At 33.2% G+C, this 15,818-nt stretch overlaps 1 protein-coding gene across 1 annotated transcript in view; it reads left to right on the forward strand.

The window, feature by feature from the left end:
* The window catches only part of LOC140055491 (MAM and LDL-receptor class A domain-containing protein 2-like), a 31,504-nt gene extending 15,817 nt beyond the window's left edge, over positions 1 to 15,687 (forward strand). Inside the window, exons 27-48 of the mRNA XM_072100833.1 lie at positions 49 to 219; positions 757 to 1,027; positions 5,838 to 5,996; positions 6,334 to 6,587; positions 6,884 to 6,968; positions 7,176 to 7,298; positions 7,970 to 8,119; positions 8,358 to 8,458; positions 8,706 to 8,879; positions 9,182 to 9,422; positions 9,580 to 9,720; positions 10,197 to 10,547; positions 10,800 to 10,922; positions 11,269 to 11,421; positions 11,876 to 12,018; positions 12,325 to 12,529; positions 12,842 to 12,997; positions 13,227 to 13,271; positions 13,807 to 13,903; positions 14,238 to 14,325; positions 14,637 to 14,708; positions 15,054 to 15,687. Coding sequence (XP_071956934.1) covers positions 49 to 219; positions 757 to 1,027; positions 5,838 to 5,996; positions 6,334 to 6,587; positions 6,884 to 6,968; positions 7,176 to 7,298; positions 7,970 to 8,119; positions 8,358 to 8,458; positions 8,706 to 8,879; positions 9,182 to 9,422; positions 9,580 to 9,720; positions 10,197 to 10,547; positions 10,800 to 10,922; positions 11,269 to 11,421; positions 11,876 to 12,018; positions 12,325 to 12,529; positions 12,842 to 12,997; positions 13,227 to 13,271; positions 13,807 to 13,903; positions 14,238 to 14,325; positions 14,637 to 14,708; positions 15,054 to 15,119 — 3,369 coding nt within the window. The 3' untranslated portion in view covers positions 15,120 to 15,687. The remainder of the gene's footprint in view (positions 1 to 48; positions 220 to 756; positions 1,028 to 5,837; positions 5,997 to 6,333; positions 6,588 to 6,883; positions 6,969 to 7,175; positions 7,299 to 7,969; positions 8,120 to 8,357; positions 8,459 to 8,705; positions 8,880 to 9,181; positions 9,423 to 9,579; positions 9,721 to 10,196; positions 10,548 to 10,799; positions 10,923 to 11,268; positions 11,422 to 11,875; positions 12,019 to 12,324; positions 12,530 to 12,841; positions 12,998 to 13,226; positions 13,272 to 13,806; positions 13,904 to 14,237; positions 14,326 to 14,636; positions 14,709 to 15,053) is intronic.
* The last annotated feature ends 131 nt before the right edge of the window (positions 15,688 to 15,818 follow it).

Consider the following 15,818-nt stretch of genomic DNA (forward strand, 5'->3'; position numbering starts at 1 on the left):
TGCAGCAGCTGCACTCCAGTCACACCTGATACACATTTTTTCTTTCAGATACGGTTTTTCTACCACATGTTTGGCGATCACATCAACACGCTGTCAGTATCCACTCGAATCTACAAAGATAGTAATAGAAACGAACAACAGGAGTGGAGTCTTTCTGGTGGACAGGGTGACTTCTGGGAACGAGCTGAAATATCTCTATCAAGGACTGTTGACTTTAAGGTAAGGTAGTTTAATGATATATCATATATTATATAACACCTATATAAATTCCTGTCATTTGATTGGACGAATGTGGGTCACATGGCGTGCAATAGTACGCACTATTCAACGATCGTTAAATAGTACTTTTTGAAACATTTTTGTGTACGAAAAAAAAATGTCTAGATGTTATATAAAACAAATAATGAATGTTTTGTATTCGTGTAATGGTACAAATAATGGCACTTGGTGAATGATGAAAGGTTATATCAACTCGGCTTTGCCTCGTTGATATAACCTTTCATCATTCACCTCGTGCCATTATTTGTACCATTGCACTCATAAACATTCATTATTTGTATATTATGGCATCTATACGATCTACACAAAGCAATATGTAAAGTATATTTAATTGTGTGTGTACCATTTTTCTTTCTAGACTAACGATTTAGAAACATTTTTAATGATTTGTGAAAAAACATTACAATTATCAATATGTTGTTGTATTGATTAATAATTTAGTTATGATAAATCCATATTTTGTGACTCTTTTAATAGGTTGTGATCAGCGCTGATGTTGGGGACCAAATCAGAGGTGACATTGCAATTGATGATGTGACCTTTACCCCAGGTTGCGTACCATCAAATGGTGACCTGCCTAACGCTCTACCAACCCTTCCAACTTTAAGGACATCACCAACCCCAACAGCCCACCCGTCTTGCCAACCAGCAGAGATGTTTTGTGTCCCAGACAATAAATGTATCACACCACAGTTAATGTGTGACTTCAAAAACGACTGCTCAGATGGGAGTGATGAAGATGGCTGTGGTAGGAAAAAATTATATATAATTACATATAATACTGGAATAAAATATAAAAAAATGTCTTATTTCATCTGATTCTCCATACTGTATCTTAATGCAGTATCTTATGATTTAGTGTAGCTGTATCACATAATTATCTTTAAACAAATTCCACATTATTATTTTATTATTATTATTTATTCAGGCAAAAGATACATTTTACAAAATATAATACAAATCAACAAATTAAACAAACACAACGCAAAAGAAAATATAAAATCATAGTCACTAGCTGCCAGGAAAGCACAAAAGCAGCCTAAGCCACTGTCACCAATTAGGTGTGTACCTCCAACCAGTGACTAATTATTACAAATAATATATATAATATAGATGATGATAAAGTTAATATCTTAAAAGAATAATAAATAATAATAATAAATAATAATAAATGAGTACAAAGTACTGTAATATTTCCTTCCAATTGTTTATTAACTTAATTAGACAGGTTCCATTTCTCAAAAAACGGCCTAGAAAACGAATCAAGAAGCATTTTTGGGTAGAAGCTGGGATCCACTTGGTTTAGGATATTTCGACCTCGCTGATTACGAATATGGCGGATCCCAAGCGAAATTCGGCCATCTAAGCCCTTAATTTGCATAATTAAAAATGGCGGCCATTTTTTATAATTACCCTATATCTCGAGAACCACTAGTCACAGATAATTAATTTTGGTGTCAAAATGTTTTAAATATATGGTTTTATATTCACTTTAATGACACATTTTCTCAAAAAATTGATGCAAGTCGTATTTCTGACATTTTGACCTTTGACCTTGATTTATCGTATCTCAGTAACCAATAATCGGAGAGACACGAAATAGGGCTCAAATTGTTCAGAAACTATACATTCATATTTATTATAATGAAATGTTTTTACAAAAAATGGCCGATTCTACAACTATTGACCTTTGAACTATTAGTCAAATATAATAATATAATAATAATATAACTTTGAAAATTGTGGTCTTATGAATTTTTTTTTCTTTTTAAATTGTTTAAAACATGTGTGTTTCTATCCAGTCTAATGGCATATTTTGTACAAGAATGGCCGATAGTATGGTTATTGACCTTTTAACTACAGCATAGGCCTACTGTATACTAAATATAATATAATTGCATAACTATGAAATTATTTATACACAATAATAATTAGTAACATTATAAAATTCACTGCCATCAAATATGATGTGTTATGATTTATATAGATTTAAAAAGGAATTTGAATACGCAAGTTACATTTTTTGAAATTTGAAATTTGAAATTACCTGCCATCAATATGATGGAGTGTGCTTATAGATTTTCTAAAATGTGAACATGTCAGCTACATTTGGAAATTACCTGCCATCAATATGATGGATTATGATTATAGATTTAAATAAAAATTTGAACACGTAACCTACATTAGAAAATTACCTGCTATCAATATGATGGATTATGATTATAGATTTAAAAAAGAATTTGAACACGTCAGCTACATTTGGAAATTTGGAAATTACCTGCCATCAATATGATGGATTATGATTGTATAGTACCTGCCATCAATATGATGGATTATGATTATAGAATTAAAAAAGAATTTGAACACGTCAGCTACATTTGGAAATTGGGAAATTACCTGCCATCAATATGATGGATTATGATTATAGATTTTAAAAAGAATTTGAACACGTAAGCTACATTTGGAAATTTGGAAATTACCTGCCATCAATATGATGGATTATGATTGTATAGTACCTGCCATCAATATGATGGATTATGATTATAGATTTAAAAAAGAATTTGAACACGTAAGCTACATTTGAAAATTACTTGCCATCAATATGATGGATTATGATTGTATAGATTTAAAAGAAAATGTGAACACGTACGTAAGCTACATTTGGAATGAACATGTTAAGGGCATCAGTTAAGATCATTCATGCAAAGGTTTCCGTCATCTTTAGCGTTGTTACAGCGGCATAAAGCTGTACATGGTAGTTTTGACTTCTTGCACCTACATCTATTGGCAGGTTATGTATCGTGTCTTGCATCCACAATAAATCATCTCTAACGAAGCAGTAGGAATAGCTTCATTTTTCAGAAGCACTGGTTGAAGTTTACCATTAGATAGCTCCCAACCAAAATATGTTGGTGATGGCAAATGCTGGATTGGCGATACAGCTTTTTTCCATACGAGTGCTTGGAAGTGTGCTCTTTTTATATGTTGGTGCACTGCATCGCTTGTTGGAGGTAATGCCTTTTTTTTTTAAAGCCTAACTTTATTGGTACTTTTAACTTGACCAACACCGTAAACGTAGCAAATGAATCTTTCCGATTTCATAATAACTTGGTCACTGATAGGTTTTCTCCCAGGTCTTTAATTAGTTCATACCTTTTTTTAATACTTCCCATGCCGATGCCTTTGAGTGACCACTTAGATATGAGCAGTGAAGAGTTAAATTACTGTATGTATGTATTAATATAATTTAACTCTTCCCTGGATATGAGGTAGTATCGCATCCACTAATAGTGTGGAATGGAATCAGTGCTTTTGCAGAACCCTCGGGCAAGGCTTGAAAAATGTCTTTTATAGATACTTTCTTTTTTTGGATGTCCCTGTCATCATCCATTTGGATACCATGCTTTGGTAGTGAGACACTAGAATCACTAGTACGTCTGTATCCCTAGAAGCAACTACAACTGTGTCGTATCGGACATTGGCAGCATGACAAGTCTCGTGTCCGATTCTTCATGGTCTGACCAGAGACAACGTATTCGTGTACAATTTTGATGATTTAACAACTGATTCTTTCATAAATCCACCAGCTGTGACAATTTCTTTGTCTATAGGAGCTTGACGAATCAACTCCTCTGATAGAAATCGTGTCAGATCTGCATTATTATCTTGTAATGCCAACAAGTTTGACCAGCAATTTGGCAGCGGTATTTCACCACTTTCTATAATTCGACGAATTGGTCTCTGTGTTTTGGTTCATCTTTGTCTGGTGGTGTCCTTTATCGACAGTTTTAAGTTAGGCATGCCATGTTTAAAAAAAAAAAAATTACCTCCAACAAGCGATGCAGTGCACCAGCATCATATAAAAAGAGCACACTTCCAAGCACTCGTATTGAAAAAAGCTGTATCGCCAATCCAGCATTTGCCATCACCAACATATTTTGGTTGGGAGCTATCTAATGGTAAACTTCAACCAGTGCTTCTGAAAAATGAAGCTATTCCTACTGCTTCGTTAGAGATGATTTATTGTGGATGCAAGACACGATGCATAACCATATAGATGTAGGTGCAAAAAGTCAAAACTACCATGTACAGCTTTAATATGCTACTGTAACAACGCTAAAGATGACGGAAACCTTTGCATGAATGATCAAAACTGATGCCCTTAACATGTTCATTCCCAATGTAGCTTACGTGTTCACTATTCTTTCAAACCTATACAATTATAATCCATCATATTGATGGCAGGTAATTTCCAAATTTCCAAATGTGGCTGACGTGTTCAAATTCTTTTTTAATTCTATAATCATAATCCATCATATTGATGGCTGGTACTATACAATCATAATCCATCATATTGATGGCAGGTAATTTCCAAATGTAGCTGACGTGTTCAAATCCTTTTTTAAATCTATAATCATAATCCATCATATTGATGGCAGGTAATTTTCTAATGTAGCTTATGTGTTCAAATTCTTTTTTAAATCTATAATCATAATCCATCATATTGATGGCAGGTAATTTCCAAATGTAGCTGACATGTTCACATTTTAAAAAATCTATAATCATACTCCATCATATTGATGGCAGGTAATTTTAAATTTCAACAAATGTAACTTGCGTGTTCAATTTTTTTTTTAATCTATATAAATCATAACACATCATATTTGATGGCAGTGAATTTTATAATTTTACTAATTATTATTGAGTATAAATAATTTCATAGTTATGCAATTATATTATATTATATTCAGTATACAGTAGGCCTATGCTGTAGTTTAAAGGTCAATAACCATACTATCGGGCATTCTTGTACAAAATGTGCCATTAGACTGTATAGAAACACACATGTTTTAAACAATTTAAAAAGAAAAAAAAATTCATAAGACCACAATTTTCAAAGTTATATTATTATTATATTATTATATTTGACTAATAGTTCAAAGGTCAATAGTTGTAGAATCGGCCATTTTTTGTAAAAACATTTCATTATAATAAATAAGAATGTATAGTTTCTGAACAATTTGAGCCCTATTTCGTGTCTCTCCGATTATTGGTTACTGAGATACGATAAATCAAGGTCAAAGGTCAAAATGTCAGAAATACGACTTGCATCAATTTTTTGAGAAAATGTGTCATTAAAGTGAATATAAAAACATATATTTAAAACATTTTGACACCAAAATTAATTATCTGTGACTAGTGGTTCTCGAGATATAGGGTAATTATAAAAAATGGCCGCCATTTTTAATTATGCAAATTAAGGGCTTAGATGGCCGAATTTCGCTTGGGATCCGCCATATTCGTAATCAGCGAGGTCGAAATATCCTAAATCAAGTGGATCCCAGCTTCTACCCAAAAATGCTTCTTACATCATATTTCAGAGGAAATAGAACTTGTCTAAATCAACAGGTAAGTACTCTCATGTGATACTCTATTTAGAAATTTGCATGACAAATAATTAAATTTGCCTAGATACCCAGGAAGAATCGGCTACTTAATTTTGATGAGTATACAGCATCCATATAATAAATATGTGTCACTTTATTTTTTTTTTACAGTAAAACCAAAATGTGATTTTGAAGATGGTCTTTGTGGTTGGGAGATACAGACTGGTATGAAACGTGATGCTCCTCTATTTATGTTTGTACGTGGCCAAGGGGCTAGTGCTACTGACGAGTATAGGCCTGAAAAAGATCACAGCATAGGCACACCTCTAGGTATGTTGACAGTGCAAATGTTAGTTTTTGTTTTAGTACTAGTGGCCAAAAATGCTACCATGGCATGACTCTCTCTCTCTAACACTCATCTAGTATGATCTGCCGTTCTCTTCCATAAGAAGTTGTTAATCTCCATTTGTGATGTCATTACTCTATTCGATTCTCTGTCTTCCTCTTGCTCTTGTGCCTTCAATTGTGCCCTCTAGAAGTGTTCCTGCCAAGTTTCCTGTTCATCTTCAGTTCAGCTCTTTGCAGCACTAAGATATTAGACATTCTCTCTTTCCATTTATATTAACAACACCATTTATTAATTCTAAGGTAATTATTACCTCTACAGGTTATTACTTGTATGCAGACAGTTCCCCTGGTGACACAGGTGATGTAGCGTACATAATGTCACCTATTATACAGCGCACAAGCTCAAATTGCAAGCTTAATTTCTGGTACTATATAAACGGTGCAAATGTTGGTTCTCTGCGTGTGTATACAATGTTTGATCTGGACTTCAAAGAGAGATGGTACATCGGAGGATCTCAAGGAACTCAATGGAATCAAGCGGTCATCTTGCTGGATTCTGAAAGAGAAATAAGGGTAAGTGTTTATTTTTTTACTGAAACTTGTTTAATGGCAGTGAACCAAAACAGCATAAGGGCCTTCATAAAACACACAAACAATTAACATAAAATAGTGTATGTTAAGTTAGTGTCCATTTTGTAGTATATGTGTCTGGTAGTATGTATATATCACCTTATTTTGTTTGAGTTTTTGCCCAAAGTATAGCTATACTCGGAAGATATGTGTATTACCTACGTACAGTATGTATGTTTAGACTACAGTTGTTTATGTATTATAGAACTTTTGAGTCTTATCTTGTGTTTTATTTAAAGGTTGTGTTCGAAGCAACTAGAGGTCTAACATTCCGTGGTGATTACACAATAGATGACATAAGCTTCATCGACTGCTCACCACCAGGTATGTAATACTGTACACAGGAGCAGGACTACCCTTGCGGCACAAACTCCCCTTTTGAATTTTTAAAAGATTATTAATATATGTTCCGAAAAAATATGAAAAAGAAATGTTAGGTTAGGAAAGGTTAATTAACATATCACTATTTTGTAATGCAGTGGTTTTTGTATCATTCTGTATAACATTTTAATTTTAATGAACCAAATATAGATATTTCTGGACGTGCTTGTGAAAATAATGAATACCGCTGTACCAACACCTACTGCATAGACTACAACAAGGTTTGTGACTACAACAATGATTGTGGTGACAACTCAGATGAAGAGCATTGTGGTAAGATATGCTATATAGTGTATGAATATGTGAAAGCATTTGTGCATACATTGATGTCAAATTTTAAATCAAGTACTGGTAATCTTTACAGGTTTTAGCGATGTAAAATCGAAACACACTGGTACTTTTGCATGTCTGTGTAACTTTCTAACAATGGCGTAATGCAGAGGTCTGAGGCCCCTGGTTTATTAACCCTAAGTGGCCCTCCAACGCTGACATATATTTATTTTCCTCTGAGCACTGCTCAGGGGCCCCATAAGCTCTGGGGCCCCTGGGTGTCGTTATGCTACTGCTTTCTAATGAGTTTACATTACATTCCACTGTGGCGGCAAACTAGCGTGTGAAATGTTTGTAACTTGGTAACATTATCTTTGGAGATATCCATGTTAAAATGTGTACATTTGTTTTGCACATGTGAATTGGGTACAACTAATAATAATATACTTGCTCCAAATATCGTTTATTGTTTTTAGTAAAAAATAGTTAGCAGCCTATACATAAAATTAGAATAAAATTAAATTGCTTGTGTTTGACATGAACATTGGAGTGAGAGGTGTAGAGTGGCAATATGGGAGTGGCATAAAGTATTGTACTAGATATACTCTATTAGCATTGTTCTAAATAGTGATGTATGTAGAATACATTATTTCTTCATAAACTTTCCTTTTTAGGTTCTTTCCCTGGACGCTGTGATTTTGAACTTGACATGTGTTCGTGGCATCAGGAATTAGATGACCAGTTCGACTGGACTCTTAGGACTGGTAATACTGGCACCATTGGTACAGGACCTTCTAATGACCACACTCTCAAATCAAATAATGGTAAGTGTTTAAGTGAACATCATTTTCTCTACAATAAGATGATTGCCAATTTATACACAACCATCATTGCATTCTAAAGGTCTTATAGAGCCTCTTGTTGCATGCTTGATGTGATGTGGCCATATATGTACACAAGGATGTGATATTACTACCATATTTGGGCACACCACACTAGTTTGATAGTGTAGAACAGAGCTTTAAGCCTTGGTACTAGCTTCTTTTTAATTTATTATTTTAGGTCACTATATCTACATTGACACTTCATGGCCTCAACAGGAGAATGATGTTGCACGTATAGGCAGTCAAGCATTCTCTGGTTTAACAGGCGCTGGTTGCAGGGTAAGTGTATATTTAATTGAATATATATAATACTAGTACATTATATATTAATTTAAACAATTGTAGTATCATCACTTACACTGATGAAGAGCTATTGTTGCTTTATCATTTTGATTTAGCATTTTTCTTATTTTATTTTGTATCTCCATTGAGATCCCGTCACTGATACCCAAAGCATTGTAAATTTTTCAGAAATTCGCCTTTGAATTTTTAGCATTTTTTTGTTATTTTACATTCCATTTAACAGATTCGTTTCTGGTATCATATGAATGGACCAGAAGTTGGTATGTTGAGCATTTTCATGAGAACATCCTACACCAGTGCTGATGGTTTAAAAAGGTTGTATGACATGTTTGGTGCACGAGGAGACAACTGGTTGCTAGCAGATATTAATATCGATTCTTATGGTGAAGCATTTGAGGTATCTATATTATTGTTATATGTCAGTAGAATTTTCTAGTATTAGAGGGTTGGTAGTGCCAAGCACAGTGAATAATAAGAGTCTTTCTATTTAAAATGGAACAGCTCAGTAAGCATGCCTCAACACACAGTATCTTGTTAGTAAATGTATAGTGATTAAAATGATTTTTAAAACAACATTTAAGGTTGCTGTATTCACCAATTAAACTTATTAATTTCTTTAATTTGATTTTCTAATTTTAAGAGTGGTTTGGTGTGATTGAAGACAAACTAATTTTCGCCTGTCTTTATTGCATTTAACAGATCGTAATTCAAGGTCAAAAAGGAACAGGAAACCAAGGCGACATAGCTATTGATGATACATCATTTACAACAGACTGCGTCACAGGTGGTTCGATACCTGGATCTCCGCATTACAACGACACCAATTTGTATTGTAGTGATGGAAGATTTGCTTGCGCCACTGGAAATAAATGTTATGAATCATCTCGTCGCTGTGATTTCATCAAAGATTGTCCTGACGGTTCAGACGAAAATTCATGTGGTAAGTTTTTAGTTTTGATATTTATAATTATATATACAATGTTATTATCTTTTATTATATTTTGCTCCACCTATATTGACACATTTGGTACCTAGGTTGAAATGATGCTTCCCAATCTAACTGTATTAATACATAAATGCTTATTTTATAAATATAGGAACTACTTGTGACTTTGAGTTAGGAATGTGTGGCTGGCAGAATTCAAAGTATGACAATGGTGATTGGTCGATGGGTCAACCCAGTACCGGTGTACTGAACACTGGTCCAGCTAAGGATCACAACCCAGGAACAGAACAAGGTGAGTGAAAGAGGAACTGTTTTTACTGAGGTACAAAATTGTACAAATATATATTTCTATATTTCATAAAGGAATTACTCAACAGATAAGTTTAAAATTGTTAATTAATTGTTTTCAGCCATAAATGTGTTATTCAATATTCATTTGATTTTTGTTACATAAAAAATGTACATGATAAGAAAAAGTTTAAATGTGTTTTATATTTTACTGTATTATACACTAAAAATATAAAACACAACACATTAATTAATATGTGATATTGTTTTTATAATGTTTTAAAATATTTGATTCAGTTTTAAATATTTTTAATCCATTTTATTAGTGGCGGATTTCCTGCTGTCGAATGTGACTGAAAATAAATAAATAAATAAATCTATGAACAGAATTTATCTTGAAAAATGAGCAAATGGTAAGAAAAATCTTTACCGTGATTTGGATTTAGTATTAATTGTTATATTTATACTGTTTGAAAACAGGTCACTATATGTACGTTGACACCAGTACACTTATTGACGGTGGTGGTAACAAAGAGAAATCCCAACTTCAAACCCTCTCCTACCGACACTCAAGCTCTGAATGCACAATCTCTCTCTGGTACCATATGAATGGACCTGGTATCGGATCTTTTAACATCCACCTCAAGACATCCATTGGTACTAGTACACTGTTTTCCGTTGCGGACAATCAAGGTAAAGAATGGCACCATACTGGAGATGTGCAGATTGGCGATCAAGATTTCTTTGTAGTTATACTGGAAGGAATTCAAGGAGTTTCTGTTACTGGAGATATTGCCATTGATGATATACTGTTTGCAAATTGCCCAACTGGTAAAGAACAATGTTTATTTATTTCTTTCATTATAAAGCAGAGGGGATCATGCGGATGACCCACTTCAGCATTTATAAGCTTTTACAATTCTGTTTTACTTTTTCGATTAAACATGCTTCTAGAGTTGTCAAATATAATTTAACAAGTTTTTGCTTAATAAACAATTTTAAAATTAAATGTTACATTAAAAACTGTAAAGATACAGTAGTAAAATTCCGAGGCTGAATTTTAAATTTTGGTTTGCTCTCTAGCTAATTTCATTGGAGATTGTCGTGGGGATGAGTTTACTTGTAATGATGGAACGTGTATTGGCCTTGATCGTGTCTGTGATTTTGGAATGGACTGTTCTAGCGGAGAAGACGAATCCCAGTGTCGTAAGACTTGCACACAATTTACTTTTAATGTAAAGCTCTATCTACACTATCAAACTAGTTTGACAAAAAAGTGTGATGTGCCCAAATATGGCAGTGATATGATGTCATAATGTCCATATAAGGGCACATCACCTTTTTTTGTCACATAAAGTTTGATGTAGACAGAGCTTTATGGGTGGATGGAAAATTTGAGCTTTTAATTATAGTTTGACACAGTGCTTTAAATCTTGTTTATAGGCATATGTTTTATTAGAGAGAGTTAGTGCAGTGTTATTATATTATATAGTGTTATTTTTTGATGTGGTGTGAACTAATTGAAGTAATTATTTTAAAATATATCTTCTAGCATCTCATGAAGGAGACTGTTCATTTGAGAATTCTTTTGAATCAACTTGTAGCTGGATGCAGCTTGAGGGAGATCAATCTGACTGGGAACAAGGAGCATCAACACCGACAGATGGCACTGGTCCAGATGCAGACCATACACCTGGAAATGGGGGTAAGTCTTATTTATTATTGTTATGAATTGTTGAATTAAAAATATAATAACCTAATAGCTAATATGGGCAAGGTGTTCAAGGCTCATTTGTTCCATGGTTCTGGTGGTAGAGTCTCCTCGGGTAATGACTATAAACCATAAGTCAAAATACTGGCACAAAAACAAAGTACATTTTTTTTGGGACAAAAAGGGGTTACTCTTGTGCACTACAGTATTTCACACACAACCACTGTCATTGACAGATGAGAGAGAACCTGAATTAGCTGCACTGACATGAACTTGACAGAAGAAGCATGTAATTGAAAGTGTAACAGTTTACAGTGCCATAAGCAATGATCATTACTATACAAATGGGTATATTTCATTAATATGACATTAATTATAAAGTGGATTTCTATTCTAGAAATTAAGTTGATTATACAAACACGTATTAAAACTATTTTTCTTCTTGTAGGCTTTTTCATTTATGCTAGTTCTGCAGACTTGCAGAAAGGCGACTTGACATGGGTTGCTACACCATCATTTCCAGCAAGCAAGAACAGTTGTATTCTACGATTCTGGTACTGTATGAATGGCTTCAACATGGGAGGTCTAAGGGTATGTTCAGGCTTATTTTTAATTTGATTGAATTAGTTGTTTCCTCTTGTGAACATAGCTATAGAAAAGAAGGACAGTGACATAAACACAATTAAAAGTTATTATGGAGCTTTTGCTTTGCGACGACCAATGACCGACGATCAAACTATGTCATGTTGATTCACTGTGCGCGTACAGAGATATTTGGACGCGTGTCCTCACTCCCCACCGCGACACCAAAATTTGATGGTTTATAGGTCCCGACGACTGACGATAAATTGGTTGACCTATTAGTAGCCTACTTCACACCATAAAAACCTCTTCTAGGTTTATACAATGGCGGGTGATGAAGGCTTCAAGCTACTGCAGTGGGAGCTGGTTGGTGATCAAGGAGAAGGCTGGAATTATGGCAAGTTGAACATTGATAATAACCAAGATTACCGAGTGGTGTTTGAAGCTATTGCCGGTGATGGAGAGCTCGCTGATGTTGCCCTTGATGATGTCTCATTCACAGCTGGCTGTAGAGATCCAGGTAAGATGCATTTAACATCTTTTTGCTTAAGTCAAGGTAGTTAAAAAGTTTGTGAAAGTGAAATAGCTTTAATCTTTATTTATCAAAATATTTCTGGAATTGAAAACTGACTTAAGCCAAATCATTAAGATGCTTTTTTGTTAAGATGTTTTTTTGTCAAGATAATTTTTTGTGCTAAAAATGTTTATGATAAATCTGATTCAAGGCCTTTCATTGAATTTCAAAACATTTGGTAAAGGCATATTTTACATAACTAAAAATAATTGTTAGAGAGTTTTGTCTTACATAATATATAACATACTTCATTTACAGATGCAATATTGCCAACACATTACCCTGGCACCTGTGATTGGAACCAGTTCTTCTGTCCACGTGATAAAGTTTGCATCCCAATAGGATGGGTTTGTGATGGAAAAGTAGACTGTCCTTCAGACCTCTCGGATGAGCCAGCTGATATTAAAAATTGCCGTAAGAGTTTGTTTATTTGACTTAGTAATGTGTGTCTTTAAAGCTTGGTTCCCACTTGGATGCAAACGACAGTTTGGATGACCCATAGCGTTATGATTGGTCAAATTACTTGCATCGCGTTTACATCATTGTGTTGCGTCCTAGTGGGAACAAGCTTAAGAAGTTAAGTTTCCAAAAACATATGAAACTATGGAACAAATTGAGATGAATATTTGTTTTTTATTTTCAGCTAACAATACCAGAACAACTGTTGAACCAGTCAATGGTAATAATGGTAAGTAAGCATTTTATTATAAACTAAAAATCTAAAATACTATGATACAGAAATGCTTGCACCCACACATTGTCTCCACTTGTGTTATTGTTGTTTCTATAGTGCGCCGATTGTCCCTCGTTGCCTTAGTTTGCTCAAGTGTTGTATTGTCAGTGTTTCGACTGGTTATCGTTTCTATCAAAGTGTTTATAATCATCATAAGATAGTGTCTCAATATGGTAGTGGTCCAACAATTCATATGACCAACAGCTTATTCTCGTTTGAGCTTTTTTATCAATGGCCTATTAAACAATAAACAGGAGGATATTTAAAAAACAAATATAATAATCCTTTATGGTAGAGGTGGTTGTATAGTAAAATTTGTAATCTGCCATGTGACAGGCTTTTTAATTAAATTTTTTTTTATAGAATATGAACCCCAATAGGGGTACATGTAATGGCAGGACGAATATATTTGTGTGAAATAAATTTTAATGTAGGAATATTGTAAAATGACAAAACTAACTTACCCCTCTGTATGGCTTTGTTTTTTTAGAAGCTGTATTTATAGCTATAGGCGTTATAGTTGCCATTTTGATGGTAATCATCCTCATTTTAGTTACGTATATGGTAATGAAGAAAAGACAACAAAAGTAAGTTATGTGTTTCAGATTGTAGTATATAATTTACAATAAATATCAATGCTGTAGGAAATCGTACAATATCATATAGGAACATTATTAATATTGAGTGTTTTATAAAAGGCACAATATTAAATTTAAAAAAATGAATTTATTAATAATAATAAATTGGACCTATATAGTGCATTATGCAAAGCCTCACTTGCCTAAAAAAAGATATAAAAAGCGGAAAATTAAGAGAACAGAAAGAGTTAAAAGGGTGAGTTTTCAGAGCAGCCTTAAAATAAGTGATTGAAGTAGCCTGGCAGGTAGAGATTGGTAAACCTTTTTTTATGTTTATTTATAGACGGTTTGGCGACATAACAAACATGGGAAAATCCGGTGTAGATAATCCTGTGTATGGAACAGATGCGTATGGAGAACCATTAACTGATGTAAGATGCTTTATTATTTGCTGGCTTAGCAAATAAAGTTTAAAGTATAATTGTAATCTATTACACTATTCATCTTGGTTGGACATTCACCAAAGATGATATAACACACCACTGTATTTCATAGTAATTAAAACCAAAGCCACACAAACTGTATTATCTGTATAGCCATACAGGTAAGTTTCTCACTCATAGACTACTAGGGGAAGGATAAAAGACCTAAAAGGGTATATCGCTTAATGTTAGTAAATAGTAAGACTCATATAACACGATGGGGCCTACAATATTTTATAATCTTTTTATTTAAATTACAGTTTGCAATGAGTAATGTTGATACCTCAATGTTTGTAGGAGAAAACTATGGAGCAGCTGCCTCAGCCTCATCAGTATGTACACAATTTGATAGCTTTAAAACTATTTAAAAATGTATTGTCCCACCAAAACAGGAAAAATGAAGATTAATTAAATCAGACTTTGAATAGGTTATTTATGTAGTTAATCACAATTCTGTGGAAAAAAACGAAAAAAAAAAAAGTTTTTCACTCATAAAATGACAAAATTGGTCGAAGTGGATAAACGATATTATTTGACATTAAAATGGCATGTTCAACAAACAAATGTTAAGAATTATTTTTCCAAGGGGAAAATACATCTTTAAACTTTAGTAACAATCAGAAAATATTGAATGGTGTGAAAATAAAATTTTAAAAACAAAATATTTGTCTTTTCAGAAATCGGGGTTTGACAATGTATTATATGGAGAAGCTGGTGATGTACTAGACGAGGCATTAGCATAAATTTAGTTTATTTTATTATAGTATTACTGCCTTTACATTTTGTGTTTCTTGTATATTACAATATACAGTATTGATAGAATTGTCCTTACTTTTGCTCATTGATATATTAATATATGTCCACTTAAATGAAGTGCCTACTAAATGGCCAATCACACATGGTGGAACTGTTAAGCATTTTTATATAATAGACACCTGCAAAATGCACTCACAAACATATTTTCAATTAAGCAGTGTTATGAATGAATTGCATTTTTAAATAATATCAGAAGTTTATTTTCCCCAAACAGAATTATTGGATACCATGAGAGAACTCCTTTCATTACAGCACATTATACTTATCTTCATAACCTACAAATTAAACCTATTATATAGAATTTAACTGGGCGTGTTTATACATGAACTGTAATTGCATTTATCAAAACTATAGATATGTTTGTATGTGTGTATTTTAAAAGTCAAATGCCATACAGGACCGTCACACTTTCTCTTTCTTTTGGTCTCACAAAATAATGTAAATACAAATAGAAACAGTTTAAAATTGTGAAAGCTTGTTTAAGTAATATGTAGAGTATATTTTAAATGTATTAACTTGAAATAAAAGAATTCAACAATAATTGTTTGTGATGTGGTTTTGTTGTTTCAGATTTTTGTTTAAAAATGTTATAAAATGTTGTACTCGATTAATACTTTAATCATGTA

This window comes from Antedon mediterranea, chromosome 7, assembly GCF_964355755.1.
Source record: "Antedon mediterranea chromosome 7, ecAntMedi1.1, whole genome shotgun sequence".
Taxonomy (NCBI): Eukaryota; Metazoa; Echinodermata; class Crinoidea; order Comatulida; family Antedonidae; genus Antedon; species Antedon mediterranea.